Source organism: Ochotona curzoniae, unplaced genomic scaffold, assembly GCF_017591425.1.
Source record: "Ochotona curzoniae isolate NIBS_2020 unplaced genomic scaffold, NIBS_Ocur_1.0 contig_1274, whole genome shotgun sequence".
Classification (NCBI taxonomy): domain Eukaryota; kingdom Metazoa; phylum Chordata; class Mammalia; order Lagomorpha; family Ochotonidae; genus Ochotona; species Ochotona curzoniae.
Window position 1 is genome coordinate 19,918,112 of NW_024465023.1, and position 24,310 is coordinate 19,942,421.

The window sequence follows — 24,310 nt, forward strand, 5'->3', positions numbered from 1 at the left end:
TACACTTAAATAGTGGGATGATGGACCTAGGACTATTGTTGAAGGATTATGCTATTGTAATAATATAGGGAAAATCCACTGTGAGGAAGGGAATAGGAAAGGGAGGGCAATTCACTGAGCAAATGGAATTACATTATGTAAAATAAAATAAAACAGTACTACAAAAAAATCAGTAAAAAGCAATAAGTTATATGCAAGAACACAGTGCTTTGAGATCAAATCAGCCACTGCTAAGGACAACAGGAACTGTCATTTGTAATTTAGAGCGAAATTTATTTTTTCCAGTAAGTTCTCCCATTATCTCATACCTCAGTGTGAAAATTTGTTTAAAAGTGCATGTATGAATAATTTTAAGATAATTCTTAGAGATCATCATATAGCAGTAAAACAAATCTGAATATAACAGATATTTATAAAATCAAATTTTAGCCACAGATGTGTGCTAATGTAACTTCTAAAATTTTCCAAATAAACTGGAATGTATCAAATGACTTCTCAAAGCCACATAACTTGTTAATAGACAAAATGTTATGTTTTATAAATCTGACTCCTCTGTACTTTGGATCAAAAACTCACCTAACAGAGTATAATAATCTATCTATCTATCTATCTATCTATCTATCTATCTATCTATCTATCTATTTAATTTAGAAGGGATCCAATAGTTCCTTCATTTAGTTTAATTTTGGTATAACTGTATTCTCAAGTAAGACCATACGTAGCAGCTGTTTCTCAAAAACTATCTCAGCATGTGCTAGGAAATAAACAGATGAGAATTACTAATATTTGTCAAAGCAGGCATCTCTAATCCTGAATCAAAGAAGAACCCACAATGAAATAGTTAACTTTACCTTGACAATATCATACTAGATTTTACTCTTTGTCTATACCTACAATTCATGTTGTATTTAAATAGCAAAATATTAAACTTGTAACTTACTAAAGGACTAAAATACTATAATAATATTGGGGGAAATGGTGGGAGGTAGAAAGGAGAGGGCAAATGGGCATTCCCAATGCCTTTAAAAATGCATTATGAAAAACAATACATATAATTTTTAAAAAAGGAAAAATACATGGTTATAGTAGGACTGAGATTAAACTCATCGATATTTAATAATGTCTTCAATAGTTCATAAGAAGATCTTTTTTGAAGACTGTAGAAATGCACAGGATATTATGATAATCACTTTTGTTACAATGCTAATAAAAACATGTGTGGAATAAAAAGAGGTATATTAAAATTATTGTCATTCCTACATTTTAACAAAATAATGGTGTACAGTATTTGAATAAGACCGAATAGAAATAACACTGAAACATCATTCAAGCATGAGAACCACTGCATCTGAATATGATTATGTCATTCTTTCCCATGCCAAGAAAAGATGATACTCAAATGGATTTAAGAGCAGTGGTCAGCTAAATCTTTTCACCAAATATTCATTTAAAAATTTACCATGCAGACTTCATGAATACAAATAAAGATTTAATGTTCTGATTCATTGTTCTGAGATTCAATATTTACTTTGACTAAAAATTCCAGATTCAAAGATAAATGTATAGATACTTGCATGGATACATTGATATATTGCTAGTGATAGCTTTATTCTTCACACTATCATGTCTTTACATAGTCAATTTTAATTGCAGTTAACAGGATCCAACTGTTTTAACTCCCTGATTGTTTTTCTCCATGTAAACATACACAAAGAAATTTTGTGTTCTGTCCTTTGAAGATTATTTCCAATATTTGGAAAAAAGTAGGATATTGGTTTAATTTTGTTATTTTTCCATTTTATTGTAATTTTTAATATTTATATTGGAAGATTTTCAAAATGCACAGAAATCCTAAAAACATTAGAATATCCATGTTATGCTTCTCCCTATGTTGTTTTTCATATTAATTTTACCTTTGATTTTAATCTTTCAGGATTTGGGGTTTTTTTTTTCTATTAAGGAATAGAATAGTGTTACACAAATAGGTTTATCATCTTATTCAATAGCTGCCTAATGTTTTATTTAATAATAATATTTCATTATACATGCTTTCATTGTTAAAATGCAATGCAACAAAATCTTAAAAAACACTTATAATTAACTTAATACTTTGCCAAATTTTGGATCTTTGTACTATTAAAATTTTAGTGTTTGCAATGATCATTCTTGTATATGAGCTGTCCTCGCCTGAATTCAAATAGCTCCAGCTGTATGAGGTTGTTTTCAGCTTCTTTCTTCAGTCAGGTACAGGTTAATCTTTTTGAAGAAGAGGCCAGACATCCTGCATCCTCCATTTGGAGAGATCATTCATTTATTGTTTATACACTGCCCATTTCAATAACCTCATCCCATCTCCAGACTACCTCATCTAAAGTGTAAAGTTACAGTTCCCTTGTAATTGAGCATTTTCCGTGTTATTCTTTCTTATAGCATCCTGTTTTGTTTTCTTTCAATGAATTTACCAGTATCTATATTTCATCTCTTAGTCATGTGCCAATTGCAGTGCCATAATGTCTGGTTTTGTCTGAAGGAGCAAGCCGCATACACAATAAATATTTACAGAACAAATTAGTCTCAGTGTTTAAGGCAAATGTTTAGTTTCTCACTTCTATAAATATGAATTATCTGGAACTAAAGTATTTTTCTTTGTTATCAATTAAAATTGAAACATCAGTGTTTAAGCATGCAAGACTGCTATCAAATTATTCCATCTTCTTCCAAAAGCTACTGGGTAGATATGCACAGTAACTGTTTCCCAATTTTTAATTTTCATGTTTAAAATGATAAATTACCAAAGCAGTTTCTCCTATGTAGTCATCTATGCTGAGCAGTGGGATGTGTCTTTCTTAATATTGTTAGAGTTTTCCAATAGGGGATGGTACAATGGGTAAAGAATATTAAAATATCATGCAAAAATTTTGCTTGAATGTCAGTTATGAAGATCAGAGATTCAAAAGAATTTGCTTTTATATATTCAATGAACACATTTTGAAGATATTTTTTACTCTATGGTTTTCTTCCAGTTTCTGACCTTCTATTTTAATGAATTATGTTAGGAAAAATATAATTTATTAGCACATCTTTTTCTTACATTGTATCTAATGCTTATGATGAAGTTCAAAATAGGATTTTTTTTTCAGTACTTGAAAACTGAACATATTCTTCATATATCAGTTATTTTCATACCATAACATGTGGTGGTTGATTTGTCATTATTGCAGTATGACCTATGACTACAAGTACATATTGAGACAAATCATCCTACATTATTGCTGACCAGAGCACACATCACACTGTTGCAGCAACCTTCTGATAAATCTTGTTAAGGCTTGTGTTTTTATACTGAAAAAAAGTTCCCATTTCTGAATAATGGACAGGATTATTAAACGTGCTAGTTTAAAAATTGGTCCATTTGTTCAATACCTGGTCTGTCTACATAACCTGTATTACATAAATATAAGAATAGGCTTCTGCTACACTTCAATGTGTATTTGCCAGCAAGTGCATCTGAAAGAAATTAGAGTATTGTTTGTTTATTCATTGTATTTCTATAAGACTTTTCAAGAAAAATTAATTACTTTTTAGCATATTTGAACAACCAAAAAAGAAAAGCTCCATTTGATTGATAGCGGACAGAATTTTCATTAAATTTAGCAGCAGAAACACCAAAATTGCATTATTCTCCTTTTCATTTCAAAAGAAAACAGAAAATTAGATGTAGTGTACTCTAGACAAAAGTTCACTATGCACACTTTAGCCATTAAATACATTATCGAGAATCATGTCAGCATGACATTCTGGTACAGCAGCTTTACAAAAACATGCAATCTAATCTTTGGATTATATTTAATTGAACATACCAGTACTATCAAAATAGAAAGATGAAATTGATGTTTAACAGGAAAATCAGTAACAAGTAATAATTTTCTCCATGGAGAGAGCTATAATAAGGAAATATTTAGCTTATTATTTGCACAATAATTACACATAAATGAAATTTGCCCTATTTTGTGTATTCTCTCCTTCAAGCATATGCATAGCTTTCTAGTATTTAAATATTTGAGTAAGAAAACAGCCAGTTTTGAGTAAAATGTCACTAAAATATATGACAATAGTCTCAGGCCTGTTTCTGATATCCACTGGAAAATTTGGACAGGTTGCTTGGAAGCCACTTGATCATCATTACTATGGGAATAATAACACATTTCTGCATACCTCATGTTTTGTGTTATTTTCAAAAAAATAATCTGGAATGACTTTATAAACTATATAAATCAGATATAATCACAGTAACGTAGTTATCATTTTTCTAATGCACAGTATTAACAATGTTGGATTGGGTAGTTGACCTGTGGCACGGTGGGTTAACCCACTGTCTATGAAACCAGCATCTCATTTCAGAATAGCAGTTTGGCCCTGCTGTTTCTGATACAACCCCCTGTCAATGCCCCTGGGAAGGAAGCAAACAATGGCTCAAGTTCTTTGGCCCCTGCCTGTCTCTTGAGAAATTTAGATGGAGCTTTTGACTCCTGTGTGTTGCAACCATTTGGGAAATGAACCACCAAATGGAAGCTGTTGCTCTCCCTCCAAAACATGATTCTGCCTCTGAAATAACTTTTTAAAAATAATAATAACTTGATCTAGTTGACACAGTGAACGTTTGTATATGGTAAATGAATTTCCTGAGTTTAACAACAGTCCATGCCATGAGAGATGAATAGTTGGTTATTTTCTAAGTTACTATTGCTGAATCTGCAATGTACTGGTATATGTCTCAGACTAATCCTTACTTTTTATCCCTATAATTATGCATTTCACATTGGAAAAGTGATGGTGTTTTAAATTTAGAAACAAAATTAACCGTATTTACTTAAATTTACTGTTTAAAATATCCAAAGTGGAGGTCAGTATTTAGCCCTGAACCTTAGATATGATGCTAAAATCTTATATCCTAGATCCATCTTCCAACAGTTGCACCTGACTCCCACTTTCAGCTAATACAGGCCCTAAAAACAAGCAGTGATGATTCAAGATTTTGCATTCTTGCTACCCATATAGGAGAGCTAAGTTGACTCTCCAGCCCCAGCCAATTGCTGACATTTGAGGAATGAACTAGTAGATGGGAAATCTCAGTCTCTGTCCTTCTCTTTCTTTAATTCATTTTGAAGTAAACATTGTGATGCAGATGGTTAGGGAATTGCTTGGGATATCGGTATAACATATTGATATGCTTGAGATATCTTCTCTCTCTCCCTGTCACTCCATGTTTTAATAAATTAATATCAACAAAATTAAAAATAAAATGTTAATTGGAATCTAAGGTGCTTATTTAAAAGAACAAATTGAGTTTTATGTTTTATTTATTAATTTCTATTATTCTGTCTACAAAGAATGTGAGGAAAGTATGTAACAGGATTATTGCAAACTATAATATTAATAGAAAAATATGGATCCAGGTGAGCTACAAAAACAGGCAAGTGAAGAGTGAAGATAAGAAAAATGTAAATATAGAAAAAGAATTTTTTGAAGTGGGAGTTTTAAGGGACCATCTCCAAATCATTACAATGCATGTTGTCTTCTTATTATAAGTATCAAAATGAGATTAAAATTGCTTCTGTTTCCCTAAAATGTACTTGTCAATAACTCTGTGTTGTTTTTAATGAGTATTTTTCTCAGTTTTTGTGAAAGTAGTATGTTCATAGAGCATCAAGTAAACTAATCCTATGAGATTTTAATGATCTCTTTAAATGTCCTTTTTCCCCAGTTATTTTCATGGTAAAAAATAATTTATTCAAAATAATGTGCAGAAAAGCACAATTAAAGGTATAAAATAATTATATTAGAAGACCTAAATAAGTTTACTTATTACTTGAGAAATAGGGATATATTCTTTATTGTTTTATCTATATTTTGCCCTGTATGCAAGGCTATATTCAGAAGGAAATGTAGCAATATCTGCTTATGCAAAATATCGAATGAATTGTATTTGTAGATGCTACCATCATAAATGAAGTCAGATTACTTTATTTTAAATTTCTGAATTAGAATAAATAAAATGGAAGCCTGGGAATATAATTTTATATGTTCTCCTTCTTGAGTGAAAGATCCAGTTAATATATCTTACTTGGGTAAAACTATATTAATTTGTTTACTAAGTGGAAATAATATTGTTTTTCTGATTCTGCGTAAGTTGCCAAATTAATTATAAAAGTACATTAATGATGATTTAAAAAACAAAAAATAAATAAGTAAATAAAGCAATGATATCATTTACCAGAGATCACACTTAATGTTTCCCTGGATTTTGATCTAGTCTGGTGGTAATGTGACTTTTTTCAGTCAGAAATTTCTTTCCTGTTTGGTTCTACAACTCCTCTGCTGTCTTACTTTGTCTTTTTCTGTTCTTGTATAAAATGATGTGTGTGCCCGAACATTGTTTCTGCTCATTATTACCCAGATTCAGGTGAGGAACAATTGGACATGATGCTGATTCTGGTTGAATAGAATAAACTCTATACAAAGTTACTTCATTTCAGAACTGGAGACAGTTTTGTTAGCATGCAGATGCACGCACGCGTGTGTGTGTGTGTGTGTTTAAGTTGTTTGGAAATGTGAAATTCATTTTTGTCATTAGAAAGGAATTAAACGAAAAACACAAGCATACATGTCCACCATAAGAACAAATTGTCAAAACAAACACAAATCAGCTGCCTCCGTATTGTCTTTGTTAATGAGTATTTGTTTGCTCCTTTTTCTATCATCCAGAAATGTTTTTAGCAGAAATAGATGGAAAGCAATTATAGTAGCTTTCTCTCACTTTTTTGAAAATTGGGATGACATTTGCCATGTCCAGTGTTAACATAGTTCCTCAAAGACCACTGACAGCTGGGTAAAATAGTTCTGTGCAAGCTCTCTCATTTTTTTCTAATATAATTCGTCAGTGGCCAGAGATTTGAGCTCATTTACAAACACAAGGTGCTCTTTTTAAATCCCCTTACCTATTTTGGAGCTTCATTTCCCTCAGACTGTTTTGCCTTTTCCAGTCTGGTGAACATTCTCCTTGACAGAGCAGAGAAGCAAAATCTGCTGACCAGTTCTGCTTTTCTCTGTCAGCTCTATCCTTAACCTTCCACCTCGTGCTCCGATCAGTGTGTTTGCATCCTTCTGTTCTTTCTGCTTTCTCAAAATAGAAGTTTAAAGGCCCTGAATATTGTCTTTAGTGTTATCATAAACTCCAATGCCTTCTGGGGTTGGGATACAGTTCTGCATTGTTCTTTTTATGTCCATAATTGTCTTCCTCATTTCAGCCCTGTTCAGACCCTGAGTTCATTGGAGACACCCCTATATCGTGACATGCATCTTGTTAGATGCCACCTGTTGTTTCATACTCACTGGGATCATTTGGGAATATGCTGCGAAGATCTTAAACATCTCACAGGCCTCTTGAGAGAGAGCTTATCTTTTTAAAGTTTGAAATGAGATCACAATGCTTTGCCTTATTAATCTACTAGACATACCACACGCACATACACGCATACTCCAGTCTCATCAGTTATACAAATAGCATAATTTCCCTGATAGTGCACTAAATCTGCTGCCCTATAACCTTATTAGTCCTTTGAAGCCCTGGGACTTCTGTCAGCAAATGACAAGTTTGGCAACCAGCCTGTGTCTTAGTTCACTTCTTGCATGAGAAAAGTCTGTGTGCACTATGTGAGTTTAGTAAATGTACTCAATTCACATTGTTAGAATATCTAAGACACTGGATAAGTGAGGAGAATCAATTGTTTGAAAGTAACAATGTTTTATCTAATTGAAGTAATAATTTACATAAACCAAAAGCACATCTATGAAGAATATTTTAAAAAATCATGAAAATGCAGTCTGGAAAAAACTATGCATGAATTATTATACAAATTTACAACAAAATAGACATCTTTTCATTCCATTTCATGGAAAGGTTTGAAGAGTTCATTCTCACATAAAATTTATGTCTGTTATAATTAACTCATTATGCAGTACATTAAGATATTTTGTATACTACTCAAATTCTGCTATCAAATATATTTTCCTTGCTTTGCTATTTGGTATAGATGCATTGGATATTTAAGGATATATAGGAAGCTGCTCCTACAACTGGGAAACATAAATATTAAATGTTCCATCTGAAAAAATTGTCAAATACTTAACTGTAAAGCTAACACCTTATAAAACTCACACTTCAGGCAGGAAATAGGACATTGCCAACATGTCCCAAAGTTTATTTATGCCACATTCATTAAGTCAATCCCCACCTCTCAAGGGCCATATTGCTCTGATTTCTATTAACACAAATTTGTTTTTCTGTTTGAATATGTGTGAATGGAATCGTACAATATGTACCATTTTGTTAACATACTATTTCAAAATCCTCATATTGTGAACATATAAGAAGTTGATTCTTTTATTGATGGTTAGCATTCAATTGTATAAATATGCACAATTATCTATTCTCTTTTTTAATTTTTAATTTATGTGAGTGTCAGACACATTCCTCCTAGTGTCAGAGACATTCCTCTCTTAACGGTTCACTTCCCAAATTCACACAATGCTGGGAATTAGGATGGATTGAAGCAAGAAACCATAGACAACGTGCTGGTGTCATATATGAGTGGCAGGGACCCAACTACAACCTTCATGTGTTTACCTTAACAGAAAGTTGGAGTCACAAGTTAGGATTAGGTATTGCTGTACTGCATGGGTGTCTTGACTGCTATGCCAAATAATCACAACTGCTAGTACTCCTTTTGATTAATTAAAATGTTATTTGTAATTATTATGAATAAAAATTATGATAAGCTACATAACATAATATTTTAGGATATATTTTTATTTGATAGGATTTATTTATTTGATTGAAAGGCAGCTTTAGGGAGAGACAGAAAGAGAGAGAGAAATTTTCCATTGATACCCCAATGACTACAATGGTTAGGACTGGCATAGATCAAATCCAGGAGCCAGGAGCTTTCTTCAAGTCTACCATGTGAGTGGCAGGAGAAAGATCCTTGGACCATCTTCTGCTTTCTCAGGAGCATTACTAGGGAGCTATATTGGAAATGGAGCAGTTAGAAGTTGAACCAAAGCACATGTTGAATTCAGGTGACAAAAGCAGCAACTTAACTGTGCCAGTGTGCTGGCCCCTATTTATTTTTTATTCCCCTTGAAATGTAATGACTTGATCAAATGTTTACCTTTCTAAGATGCAACCAAACTATTTTTGATAGTGATTGTACCATCTTACAGTTCTTTTAGGGATGATAGAGAATTCCATCAACTCTAAATCCTCAGCAATTTTTGATCTTAAAGATCTTGTCAGTTATCATACCTTTTGCCATTGTATAAGATACAAAGTGGCATGTTATGAGTTAAATTTGAATTACTCTGATGATCAAAAATATTAAACCTCTTTCCCAGCATTCGTTGGTCATTCATATAGATCCACAGCTGTACCAAACTATATCTTTTTTCCTACTCAATGAAAGGTATATTGTTTTGAGGTCATTGGTGTAACATGGCTATTGGAAACGATAAAGATGTTTCCCTTTTTTCTTTCTTTTCTTCTTACTGTCTCTGAAGAATTGATTAGCATGCAGGATTGTCGCTCAGGAAGCTGTACATTGCTTTGTGAACGCACTGCTCCATGGCATTCCTGTCACTAAGATGATGTGTTGAACATTTTAATTTCTTTTACCAGATGCTAGCAATAGTTTCTTCAGAGCCAGCAGCACTAATTTTTGGTTGGAAACAAGCAAAGCATTTAAAAGTACCAAAATAAAATTTAACCATGGTTTTTTTGCACATGTGTTATACTCTTAGAAAGATCTTCAACATGCTCAAAAGTGTTGCTGTAGAGGATTCCATAAATAAAAATGAAGGAAAATCACTGGAATATCCCCATTCCAGCTGACTTTTCCAGTTGTGCTGAAACATGGAAGGGAAAATTGAGGAGTCATTTTGAGAAAACCTGGAAAGGTTCCTCCTCAGGTTGTTATGAAATTTTAGATATTATCTAAGCTCTTTGAACTTCAGTATGCAAGAATTTTGTATTTAGTATAAATTTTGGAGCAGGACATCCACCATCAATAAAACCATTGATTTGTAGGGTTAATCTAAAGATTGAGATGCTAAGCAGTGAAACAGTTGGTAGGAAAGTAAACTTTGGTGAAATGTACTGAACCATCAGACTGCAGGAAGAGTGAAGGTGACAGAGTCAGTTGGCAAGGAGAATAACAGTTGGGATGAGTAAGACATGATGTAGAGTAAATAAAACTGAATGGTAAAATATGGATGAAGTGGTCATATACAGCCTATTAAATGGGAGAATACAAATACCTCAGATAAATAATGAAGGTAAAACAGAACAAAACCAATTTTATGGTTTCTGAGAGACAAAAAGTTTAGACTACAATTACATTTGATAATTGAATCCTTTCTTCTACACAGATTGCATTGACAAGAAAGTTAAGTACAGTATTGATAATTTTTTCCTCTTCTTATGATGATCCCTAACCTTTTCAGATTCACATGAATAACTGTGAAAGCTCTGAAAGAAGACTTGCATAAGTCTTCTGGCTTATTTTTCATTAGCTTTTTCTGATTTGTTTGTGTTTCAAATCATTTATATTATTGGAAATACACTAGGAAACAAAGGGAGAAACTTTAAACTCTGTTTAGTTTCCAGATGTGATACCCACTCAATAGGAAAATCAAAAGTGCTTTTTATCTCATCATCATTTCTCATTCTACTAAATTACAGAAAGTAACATCACCATACAACAGATAATGACAGAAAAGAAAGCTAATCTCAGAAATTACTGCTTGAGGAAGAAAAAAAGAGCAACTTATATTTAATGTCTACATAATTGGGCAACAGGAACATGTAAGACTTAGTGGTGTTAGGTATAAGTGTTAGTTTATGTCTTGGGGATTCTATAGGCTTCACTCAATTCATTGATGTGAGACACAGAGATCTGTTTTTATCCTTCTTTATCTTATTTCTGGGCCTTTTCATTCTCAAGAGTCTATCCTTGATAACTTGTTATTTGTTGGAAGAGATGGGATTCAGATAAACACAATTATTTTTTAATGTCTTTTTTCCATATAGAGTATCATAGTATATCAGAAACTTGCTTTTGAACCTTTCTCCAAATGAAGAACCAATGGAGAAGATTGTGTCATTTGGCTTAGTCTTCTGCTGAGTTTATCCACAAAACTTCTTTAGTAGTTATCAATCTAAGTTTTATTCAGCACTATGCCCAGTAATTTAAAGAATGGTGAAAAAGTATCTTCAAGCTATTTATTATGGTAATTACTAGAACCCCTTTGTTCTTTGCCTGGCTGACTCCTGAAATTCAGTCACACAAACACTCACACACAGAGTCATGCACATATAATTACATTCATAAGTGATCTGTCTTGTTCTCCAGGCAGGTTCTACAGCTGTATAACTGGATGCAATACTATGCAGTCACCCACTCACATTGCATTATATATAGTTGTTTAAACTCACAACATAATTCTGATTATGTTGAGAGTCTTGACAAGAAAATATAAGTTTATTCATCATGCAGGGAGTGGGGGGAATCATTCTTTCAAGACCATTTAGATATTTAAAACATCATTTGTAGGCCATACAATATTATCAGCTTAGAAAGAAAATAGCCTGCTATAGATTAATTGGATTTCCAGGCCTAACGGTGGTTGCAATGGTGGGATAAGGCTGAATTATTTTCCCAGGTCTTAAATAACCCATTTGTCAGATTTTCCCCATTGCTATAAACACACTGAACACAAAGTATTTATCGTAAATATCCACAGAACTGAATCTCGCTGATGAAAATATTTACCTACTTTGAACAACTTACCTGTATTTTAAAAAGTGTCTAGAGAGTATACCTTAGTAAAAAATATATGAAATCTGTATGTCATACAGAGTAAAAGGAGTTTTAATGCCTTAAAGAGCCACACTAATATATTTTGAAATTCTATTTGACCACTTATTCTTACCAGCCAGCATTTGAAAGTTTATGTGGAAAAACACAAGCAGCTTCAAGGGAACAGTATTCTTTCTTTTCCAAAATTGTGGGGACTCATATTGCCTCTCACCTTTCTGTATTATTATATGCATCATGATATTAGCTAATCTTTCTGCCAGAACATGAAAATAAAATGTAGTCAATGTAACAAGGATCAACAATGACAAAATTACTCCTTCAGTTCCTAAGTGGCAATCATCATGCAAAAATTCAGGGAATTCCAAAATATGTTTGGATCATGATTAACAGTTTTCACATTGCCCATAATTTACAATTCAGCCATATTCAGATTCAAGTTGAAATTAAAAATCTTACTTTATAAGTTTAGTTCTTTCCATAATGTTCTTCACTTATATTTTCAAAGTAGTACTTTCTCTGTTCTGTAACAGTATTCTCAAATGCTCATTTCATATCTTTGCCTTCATTCCCCAGTGCATGAATAGATGTCCAAGTCCCATTTGTTTATCTCCCAAATACCACTTGGCTCTTTCCACTTTGTTCTAATTACCATGGCATCCACAATCCAGGCTACTTTCTTCCTGCACCTTAACTGCGATGGTGTCTCCATCTACTCCAGAGCCTCTCTAATCCATTCCTCCTTTTGCAGCTACTGATGGCTAGCACCTGGTTCAGTGCCTAGGCAACAGTTTGTGCTGCTGGCCAATAGCTGCTCAATGAATAGTTGGCATATGCCAACAGAGTAATAAAACTTTAAGGAACCAGTGAGACTAGACCTTTTAATGGAACATTTCAAAGCAATAATCTAATTCTAATATATACTGTGGAATTAAAAACAAATTTTTATTACTGCTTCTATAAACATACATAATGTATCCTTCTTTACCTACCATATGGTTTTTGGATATAGATTTGTGTGACTCCAAATTTCTGGCATTTCTAGAAAATAGACTAGGAATTTCTTTAAATGTTACTTATATGTGGCAAGCATGCATATATAATATTTATATAGAGTATGTATCATATATATATTATATATATGAGAAAAAGTAGTTCCCAGCTTATATGCAATGTGCTCCATTATGAAACATATCTATTAGGAAAAAAAATACTAGCATTCAAAATATGCTAGTAATTATATAGAAAATAAATGTATCCTCAAAGTCATGTGTGCTATGAATGGCCATGGATATGAGTGGCCTTTCTACCAGAAAAGAACCAGTTTGTTTTTCAACAAAGCTAAATAAATTGATTTTTAAAATCAGCTTTTCAATGTGTTAGATAGTTTTGCTGAAGTTGTCATGAAGAATTTGGAAGTGGAGAAAGACTGGATAGATCTATGAACCTCGAGAGGACAGACATTGATTTTAATAGAGAAAAACCTATTCACTTTGCAAAGTTGCGTACTTCATAGCAACAGTTTCCTTAAAAGCAATTCAGTTGCCCTCAGAGAATGACAGATGCAAGCATGCCCACCTAATGGTTTCAGCATATTAAACAAGCAAAATTCTAATTCCAAAATATATTGGTGGGAAATTTAATGTACAGCTCTGATTCAGGTCCCCACAGGCAAAATTTAGCATATAAATATTTTTCCTTTTCTTAACTTTCTGCATTGCATCTCTGTTTGAAATTGAGGGATACATACTTTTAAAAAAAATGCCCAGGGCATCATTTGGGGGAAAAAAAAAAGAAAAGGAAAAAAATGACTAAGGGAAAACTATAAGGCATTGGTACTTAAAGTACTTCATGATTAATTCATTTGGTATCAACATTAATAGCAGTGGTAATAAGAAATCTATATATCAATGATGTTGATGAAATAAGCACATCCAAAAGAAATTTCATTATAATTTGATAGTAGGCAAACATCCCATTAAAATAAATTGCCACTGTATATATCTTCCTTTAATTCCTTGGCAGGAATTTTGCTTTAGTTAAAACAATCTAATTCAAGTTTTCAGAGGAATTATAATTATTATTTTATGGCAACCATTATCACTAGCAGATTGAGGAATTGTATTAATGAATATATCTTCTATTGTATTTCAATGGGAGAAATTAGTTGAAGCCTAATAAGACCCCTTCCAACCTCCAGTTCATGTGATAAACTCATGAAAATATCCATGTGGTTTTAGCATTTTTGTTAGTGGGACACAATAACAGGTAACTGAAATGGAAATCAAATTAATCCAGAAGAAAGAAAAGGCCAAAAAAAAAAAAAAAAGTACATTTTGTCCCCGATTGTTCATTTGTAAACACTACTACCATTACTTGATTCTGTTTGCAAATTAATAGGGCAAACTTTACAGGTTCTTAGCTAGAAGTTCAGTCTGCAGCACTGGTCAAATTTGTAGACATGTTTTATAATCATGAGAAAAACCACAATCCTACATTTTTACTGAAACTTCATCTGTGAAGAACGATATATACATAACTGACACTAAATAGCATTAGTTTATAAATACCTATAGAGAGGAGGGGCACTTATTTCCCTTGGATGAGCCCAAAGAGCCCTTCATCAAGAGGGAACAGTTAAGCAACAAAACCCTTTGGTTTTACTGGGAGCTGTGGCTAATCTTGAAGGCTGAGGGGCAGGAGAGCAAACTGCAAAAGGAGAAGAGGGGAGGAAGAGGGTGTAGAAATCCTTTACACATTCCTTGTTATGCAAGCATGTTTCACCTTGATCCTGGAGTTTAGTAGATAGGCTTGATTTCTGCAGTTCTTATTCAGGATTTCTTTAACCTTAATTCTCACTTCCTGCAACTCTTATGCTAAACAATAAGAGTAAATTCAATATTTGTCATTTTTTTTACTGATTTTCCGCTCCCCCCCCCATCATTCTTCTTGTTTTCTGTATTTTTACTCTTGCATCCTTCTCCATCTAACTGCTTTGGCTTGCCCAGTTCATTCTCTGACTACTTCCATCAGGTAATCCCAGAGTCACTACTAGGTATTTTACCTGCAAAGTATCATCCGGTCTATAGGTGGACTAAAGTTCAGTGTGACCTGTTGCCATTGATATGTGTCTTGGATACTTCTCTGTATGTGTTGTTTCCTTACACAGATTTATAATGTGAGAATAGTTGAAGATACCTTCTGAAGGCATATGAAAATTTCTGAAAATAGTGATTATTATATAGCTTAAAAATGAACATAACAGGCAAACCTGCATAAATTATGTTTGAGAAAAGTACCAAACCTTTTTTTTAATCTCTTGAATTTTGGAGGTGAACAAAAACTGGCAATGGTTTTAATCAGGACAGAAAGAGAACAAAAAATGTTATTTTAATTAAATCAATCATGAAATTCTATCTGCCAGTTTCTCAAATCTTCATTGGGTTGGTTTGTTTTGAGCACAAAGACAGGGAGAGCTTCTTTATGATGATTCTCAGCCCCAAATGCTCACAACAGTTCCTAGCTGGTTTCCAAGCTGGAAATCAGGAATTCTCTTCAGACTTCCCAAATCAGGTACTTGAGCCAACAACTCTGCCTCCCAGGGAGTACACAGCAGGAAGCTGATATCAGGAGCTTGAACAGCTTATCAAACCCAGTACTGCAAGATGGAATGTGAGTTTTAGATATTTTAATCGCTGGGCCAATGCCTGACCTCACTAGTTTCATATTATTACAAATACTCACCTAATGAATAATGGTTAATAAATTGTCAATCTCCCTCAAAATAATTAACAAAATTACAGTATACATTAGGATTGGATTCTTGAGACATTTTTTTCCTGAAGTTTTGCTTTTCTTCCCTATATTTCCCACAGCCTTTATCTTTTCTCCCAACTTGATTTTGTATCATCTATTTTGCTGTTTTCGTCACTGGTTAGTGATTCATTTTGCCAATTCTTTGTCTCCTAGATAGCTCATTCAGTTTGTCATTGTACAGTTTCCTATAACTGCTTCTTAGCTTGTTCCTTTTCTTCATTTGTCACATTTTATTTTTCATTGACTGTTCATACGGTCTTGGAAAGTTTTGCAAATATATATTTTTAAGTTATTCAATGTTTTCATGTAAAAGATAGAGACTTATTTTCCTCGTATTCTTATCTCTATAAATATGTAGCAGTTCCTTCTTTGCTTGTATTTCCCCTTTCCCTTCTCCACTTTGAGCAAGGTGGAAGGACTTAGACATGACAGTGTTATTTTCTAGAATTTGATAGCGATTCTCAATTTAAAAAGTATAGAAGCAGCTGAAAATACAATGTGGACCTCCTGCTCTCCTACCCTTTCCACATCTTTCTAGCCTACCATTTCTTTGTGTGTCTGTTTTTGTGTACCTTCATCCTCTCCCCCTAAGAGATTGTGATTCAGTGTGCTTAGGATAGAGTTCTGGGCTTTTATAGTTTGAAAACCTCTCTAGAGAAGTCCGCTATGCACTTCTTATTAAGAATGAATGCTTTAATATTGGAATCAAACCACAATAAGCTTTGTAACTGTGATGAATAAGCCAATAGATTTAATTATGATCTTCTTTCAGTCTAAAACTAAGACTAGATTTTAATTGGGATGGAAATAGATAAAGATGCTTATGACAACAATGTATTAATATGATAATGAAGCCTGAAAATTTCATTGGCCATGAAGAGCTCAGTATGTCAAATATTTAAACGCTATAGAATTGAAATTAATATGTTTTTTTCACTGAGTGAAAAAGTTGATGGAGACTTTCACTTAATTTTGTAAGTCAGATATAATGATTTCATAGCCTACATGCTAAATATAAAATATGTATACAAATTTTGTTCTGTTCACCATTATCATTGAAAGTTCTTGAGTTGTCTTGGGGTTCAGACCCTGCCAGCAGACCGTGAGATCACCAAGGGTGAGGTGAAGGTGTCCCTCAGGTGAGGAATCACCAGAGAAAAACTGGTGAGGAATGTCTGGTCAGTATAGCTCCCAGGATTATGGTCGGTTCAGGAAGGGGAAGGCAGGAGGGCATCTTCTGGCAGAACCCCTCCCCACCACCCTGCCTACCAGTGACAGTGCCATTGGCTATAAGGCACATCTGTCTCCCTTGATCTACCCCTCATATCTGAGATCATGTTCCAGGTGTATTTTCTTTGACCTTCTAGTCATGTTGGAGGTCACACTCCACATGTAGGCCTAGAAGACGTGCCTCAGGCCATAGGGAAGTAAGCTTTAGGCCACATTCATCCGGTAGCAGAACAGGGGCCTAGCGGAGATTGCCCACAGATTTGGGCACAACCTATAAGTATTTCTGTTTGCAAAGTCTTATCACACAAATACAATATTTGAGTATTTTTGACAAACTTAAGATCCTGATTTGTACTATTTACCCAAACATACAAGTGATTTTAAATGATTGCTCTTATCTATTTTGTTTTATTTCTTATCTAGGAAAATAGAAATACTTCTTATCAGCTCATGGAGATTCCACAAATAGGCCTTGACTTCTTTTACCTTTCCAATGCTTCAGACCCTCTAAGTGCCTGTATTCCTTAAATTTCAAATTTCAACCAAAAAGTTTATGCTGATTATTATTCCACTGCAATCATCCCTCTACTTGTCTACCTTTCGTTCAGCACCCCCTTGTCTGTACCCTAGTCTGATAGTATAGCAAGTTATTCAAAATGTTTTAATCTCCTTTATTAGATTGTAAACTGCCTTAAATCTAGAAAACTGCCTTCTTTTGTTTTTCTTTAAACTGCTTAGAGAATCAGCCATAAGTATTAGTAATAATAATACCATAACAAATCCAAATCACTCCTTTCCTCTTTTTTTCCCTTTCTTTCCCTTCCTATCCCATTTTGCTTATTCATAGATTCCCACATTCCTACAACAGATACTGATTAAAAGCACTCATGCAACTGGTATTTTACTAAGCAATCTAATATAATCATGAATGAAAGACAGTCTTTGACTTCAAGGAATTTATGGTGTAACAGAAACACAGACATAGTTTGGTATCACTGGTATCACTTGCCACACTGATCTGAACAAGTATAAAGAATAAATAAGCAATCAGAGTAAACTAAATTTAAAAGTGACATGTTTATTGGAGTATCTCATGAGCATTCAAGAGTGTGATCAGGATAGCTTAGGAAATTTAAAAGCTGCATAGTTGTGTATTCATTGTAATACACTATGTTCTTGGAATAAGAGAATTGTTGTCATGTTTGCTGATTTATGGACTATTACAATTGCTAAATTTATGTTACGCCAAATTCTAGTTTTTAAGAAAAGAAATGGCATAAAATTCATTAAAAGTAATACCAACAACTTTATGTAGAATGAAAATCAAAAGAAAGATCTGACTCCATCTCAAAAACTATTCGGTTAAACATGCATTTAACAGACGTGTACTGGACTCCGCTATGGGCTTGATATTTGTTCAGACTCAGCGAACATATAATATTAGATAGCATGGGGGTAATATGTAGCCTTATAATTAAAACACTGATTGGGTAGACTGCATCCTATCTCTGAGTTGTCTGTATTTGATTATTGGCTCTACTCATAATTCCAGCTTCATGTCAAGGTCTGCTCTGGGAGGCAATAGGTGATGGCTCAAAGAGTTGAGTTTGCAACTCCTAGTTTCCACAAGGCTCAATGTCTGCTGTTACAGACATATGGGGAATGAGGCCCACTCAGTCAGCTTCTCTTTCTTAAATAATTTTGAAACTTTAAAATGAATATTAGGCCACACTATCCTATAGCCCTTGAACCTTTTTACCCTAATTAACTATGTAAAGATTGTCAAAAATATAATAAAAAATAAAAAAAATGAATACTAGGCAATTTGAATCCCATATGTTGGAAGGGTGTTCTGTATATTGGTATCACTATCAGTAATATAAGCATTTTGGAATTAACCAGATTTAGATATGGTAGATATTTCAAATTCTCATGTATTGTTTCATTTTTGAAATTTCATATTTAATAATGCATTATTTTAATTACTTATAAAACCTATATTTCTTAAAAAGGTAAATAGTACTCATTTTTACTTCATGATTAGTCATTCTCATTTTTATTTCTACTTGGTTGTAATGATCCCTCTTATGCCATAGCTATTTTTCTGACACTTTGAAAATTTCATTCAAGATAAAAAGTAGAAGATATTTACGCTTAACACCATCAATGACTCATAAAAATGTTCTGGTACCTATAGATTATTTTTAAAGTTATTACTGTACCTTAGGGATTTCTGGATGGACTGACCCTGAAAGGAGTTGATTCTGTTTTATGTGGCTTTATAATGAAAATTACATTTACCCAAACACAATTTGAAGTACAATTACTTTTAATATGGAAATTAATTTTGTTTAAACACCCTCAGAGAGTTTTTCTTAAGATACCATGGCTCAACTATGTTTTTTTTTTTCCACCTCTAATGTAGACAATTACTAAAAAAAAAAAAAAACTCAAATATTTTGCTTATGTTTAAATTTTGCAATGCTTCATGGACTAATAAACATGAAACATCCTTGTAGGGACAAGAAATTGAATTTACTCTTGAGAATTTTTCCAACTAATTGATTTGTCGGACATTATCACATCTTCTAGATGAAAATCTTAGAAAAAAAAACTGGTGCTGAACTGAGAGGTGCTTTTTTACTGACACATAAAAGGTGTCTTTCCATCTTGTAACTTTGTATACGGGCATGTCAGTTTCATAGAGAATCTTTCACATGGTGCTTTTGTACTTTCTCTCCCAGTACAGCTGTAATGAGAGCACATTGTTTAATTGCTTCTCCAATAGAAGGACACGAAGCTTCATTTTTGTTTCACCCGTTTGCTGTCTTACAGGAGCTCCAGGATGGCATTGGGCAGCGGCAAACTGTCGTCAGATCATTGAATACAACTGGGGAAGAAATAATTCAGCAGTCCTCAAAAACAGATGCCAATATTCTGCAGGAAAAATTGGGAGGCTTGAATCTGCGCTGGCAGGAGGTCTGCAAACAGCTGGCAGAAAGGAGAAAGAGGTAGGGTGATAGATCCAATAGGAATTATGAAACATTTGAACTGTCCTTTTAATAAGATGTAAGGAAAGTAGAGAGAGTCCAAATAGGGTACCATGAAGCATAAGGAGTTATGTCAGGAAGTCCGTCAACAATTAATAGAAGTGAAGAACTTTTTCTTTTTAATTCTTATGCAGAAATACATACTTGTTGCTGGTTAGTACTTTTCTTCTATTTTAAACTTTCAAGTTTATTTTTAAAAATCACACATGATTGCTTAAATATGTCCTTAGTAAATTCCAACTTTAACAGGCTGAATCTTATTTTTTTAAGGGAGATAAGAAAATGCAATTAAAATGACTATTTTGTTAGAAGGGCAGCTTTTTGTTAGATTGTATTTGTTTTAAGCAACCATATATAAGATTATGAAGCTGTAGATGTTCAGTTTCAAAGAACAAAGCAAAAAAAAAAAACAAACAAACAAACAAAAAAACCAAAGGTTATTATTAGCTTCAATCCTTATTTTGTTTTCCTTTGGAATGTTTTGAAACACTGAAAGTCAATTATATGCTATTTCAATTGAAACGCATGGAAATTTTACAGGTGAGTCTTTTGTTAGGTTTTCGGTTGTTGATGCTAAGATTTCATAATGCAGTGCTTCATAATGGAGACTTCGGTCTTCATTTACTAAGTGAGCTCTTACATAAACAATGAAAATCATTTTTGTTGCCAGGGCCTTGTGTCCTATCTATATTCTTCCTCATAGGTGGCAATTTAACCCTCTGGAAGCTAAAATATTCATTGATGAACACCTTTGGTTAAAATATCATAGAATTATACCTGTTGTCTTTAATCATTTCTCCTTGCTCACATTTCATTATTCACAAAGTGGACACAGTTCATATTTTTAGGCAAAATATGTATTATTTGACAACACCCCCCCACACACACAACACAACACAACACAATGCAGTTCTGCAAAAGTTAGAAAAAATGACATCATCTAAAATATATTTATATTAAATCTTGGTTCAGAAAATATTCATGATTATATAGAGAGAAAATAAAGACTAAAACATTATACTTGAGCGGCTTTCATGGAAAAATTATAATAATCCCCTACCACCTTTGAAAAGCTTCTATTACTCACATAAATATCCTGCTATTTATACTATGAACATGTATGAATAGTGTATATATATATATACATATAAGTAATAATTCATAAAGTGGATTAGGTACATTGGAGGATTATTTTTCTAGAATATATGTTGTGTTTCTCGTTTAGAGATATCTTACCCTGCATTAGTTGAAAGAAGCATATTAACATTCTGATAACCTCTGTTCGCATGCATTTGACAATTGCTTTATGTTATAGAGTTCTAAATGCAAATTATAACTTATAAAGATGGTATAAAGTGCCTGTTTCACCAAATAATCCCTAAAAATTTAGACTCTTCAAATTTTATTTAAAAAAAGGGATATATGCTGACTCTGTTATGAAATATTGAAATTGTCAGTTTGTTACAGCTAGGGATTTGGCAAGAACTAATTGGGAAAATTTCCCCCATTTAAATGGCAATAGACATCCATTTAAACATTTTGACCTATGTTGAATATTGCACTTCTGTACTTTAAAAAGTCAAGATCAGCTTCCTTGAAGATTTTTTGAAGGTCAGCTTTTAAAGTTGTCTAGTTCATACTACATTTTAAAAATAAATGTTAGCATATATAAATTTCCACTGAGATCAGTTTTGTGGTATGCTTTGTCAGAATTTTTATCTCATCTAAATTTTAGGAAATGCAAACATAAAACATATAAGTGCCAGTACTATCAATATACTCACAGCTACTTCCAAACTCCTAGTATCAAAGCAAGTAAAAATAAATAAAATATTATTTAATAAATAGTATGTTAAAGTTACAACTGAGGGAAGGCTATCATCATGAAACTATTGTTATTCAATGCCATGTTTTGAGTGCAACTCAAACGGTAAAATTGAAGTTATCTAGTGTACAAATGAAAACTAAGATGCCTATTCAACTTAACCAACCACAGTATTGTTAGTCTGCAAAGGTTTTTAATACAGCTTTTAGAAATATTTAACCTTTCTTAGTCCACAAATGCACATAAAGTACACAAAAAACCTTAAGAATATTTGAAACCTCATTGTACATAATTTTAAATCTTTCAAAGTACAAGATATCAGAAATATAAAAATTCTCAGAACGATTTAGATGGCAATGGACATCCATTAAGGTTAGGCTATGTTGAAAGCAAATGGAGTGTAAAATATAGACAATTAGCTGTGCAATTTAAGATATCAAGTTCACTGCTGCTTCATTTATGTAATAGAAGAACTGGATAACATCTATCAGTTTTGGTGAGAATTCTTCATATAGAATGCCATATATTTTGCATGACATCACATCTGGAGAGGTATGCTATGAGTTTGTTCCTTTGTAAAAACTACTAAATTCTATCACTTAGTTAAGCTAATGATTCTTAATGGTTGCATTATAGAATCACTTAGTTTTCGTTTGAAATGAGTAAGTCATTAATTTTTAAACAATTTCCCTGTACATAATCTATGCTCATTTGCCAAGAAAATTAATGATACATAAAATAATGGGAAGCATTCCTAAATGTATTGAAGGGAAGAAACTGCTTTAAAGACCTATTTCATTGTTTGCATACAAATGGACGCTGTTAATTAGAAAGTAGTCTTATCGAATTCATTAAACTAGGACTGGTAGGACCTAATCTTGAAAATATCCAGTTGTAGCAATTCCAACTTCCCAGCACACTCCTTATAAAACAGCTACTTTCTCTTCAGTATCTTTAAACTTCAACTTCTTATTAATTCAAACTCCTAACCAACTAGCTTTCTTTTTCAGCACATTATTTTCTACAAATTAAAAATCAAAAGTTTTGCTAGCATTCAAGTCTCTTCACAATTTCTCTTTTATTTTTAATGTTTTTATTTTAATTTTAGTAAGTTTTTAACAGATTCAATATAGTTCATAGATACAATTCTAAGGATGTTATTCCTTTATTCTCATCCTCCCTCCATCTCCTTTTTTAAGGTTTTGAGAACAAATTCTAAATTTGCATTACAATAAAAAGGCTTAATGCTCCACCAAATAAGAAGTTTAACAAGTAAAAAGCAAAAGGACTATAATTTAGTTATGGTAAGCAATGACTCCAAACAGTAATTAAATGGAAAAAAAAATGACCATTTCACTCATAATATAGTAAATTTTAAAGCAATAAAAACTTTAGTGTGATCCAAAGGTCTCTTCACAATGTGTGCCAGCTTTTAAATGTGCCCAGCTTTTTCTTGTAAACCAGTGCTTAGAGCTGGCTCAGATATTCAAACTGGCACCCTAGGGTCCCTCCAGTCCCAACTCTACTTGCTCCACACTTCTCAATTTTAACCTTGCTTGGTGCCTTCATTCAGCCTGCTGCAAACAGACTGCCCCACAGGCTGAACGCAATCTGAGTATATGGAATGTGTTTGCAAGGGTATTTGTTTTAAAATAGAGAGACTTCATGATTTAAAAAGAAATAGACGTTTATTTCTGTCTTCTTTTTGGTAATTTAGATCTGGCTGAATAGGCACTCATTCACACAATCTCTCTTGGCACTGCCAGCTGCAACTAATTAACAGATGTCTCAGACTCCTGTTGCTCAAACTGGTCTGCAGTCCAAAGTACAGAAATCACCTGGGAGTTGCTAAGAAATGCAGAATCTAATAAATCAAGTCAGCATTTTAACGAGAGTTTTGGTGATTCATGTGCACATTAGCATTTGAGAAGCACCCCTTTGTGTAAGCAAGCTTTGACTTCAGTTTGCCATACTTCTGCTTTTTACTCATTCATATTGTTTTCCACTGATTTAGGATATAGGATAATTAATACGGATGTGTATGTTATGACAATGATGGGGGTAGTGATGGTGGGCATAATAGTGGTAACACTTCATTTTGGCACATATTGTTGCAAATGTTTTACATGGCGCATGTACTCATGACAAGTCTAATAGGTGCTGATTTGTTGTTTATTTTATGGAAAGGAAATGAAGGCATAAATGGGTGAAACCTCCTTCTTAGAAATTACCCAGCTCACAAGTCTAGAACAAGGATGTTAACTCCAGAGTTCTTTCTCTAGATCTGGGTATGCATAATTCATCTTAGTCTTGACATTCAGTATTCACTAGCACGTGCATCCAGCTTCTGCCCACCAACCTTCCACTTACCTTAGCTGGCCACATTTAATAACATGGAAATTCATCACAGATTCTGTTCCAATCTGTCTTCCCAAACACATTGTCCATCATTTACACCG

At 33.2% G+C, this 24,310-nt stretch overlaps 1 protein-coding gene across 1 annotated transcript in view; it reads left to right on the forward strand.

The window, feature by feature from the left end:
• DMD (dystrophin) overlaps positions 1-24,310 on the forward strand; it is a 1,921,612-nt gene that overhangs the window by 1,142,829 nt on the left and 754,473 nt on the right. The window contains exon 45 of the mRNA XM_041000021.1: positions 19,812-19,987. Coding sequence (XP_040855955.1) covers positions 19,812-19,987 — 176 coding nt within the window. The remainder of the gene's footprint in view (positions 1-19,811; positions 19,988-24,310) is intronic.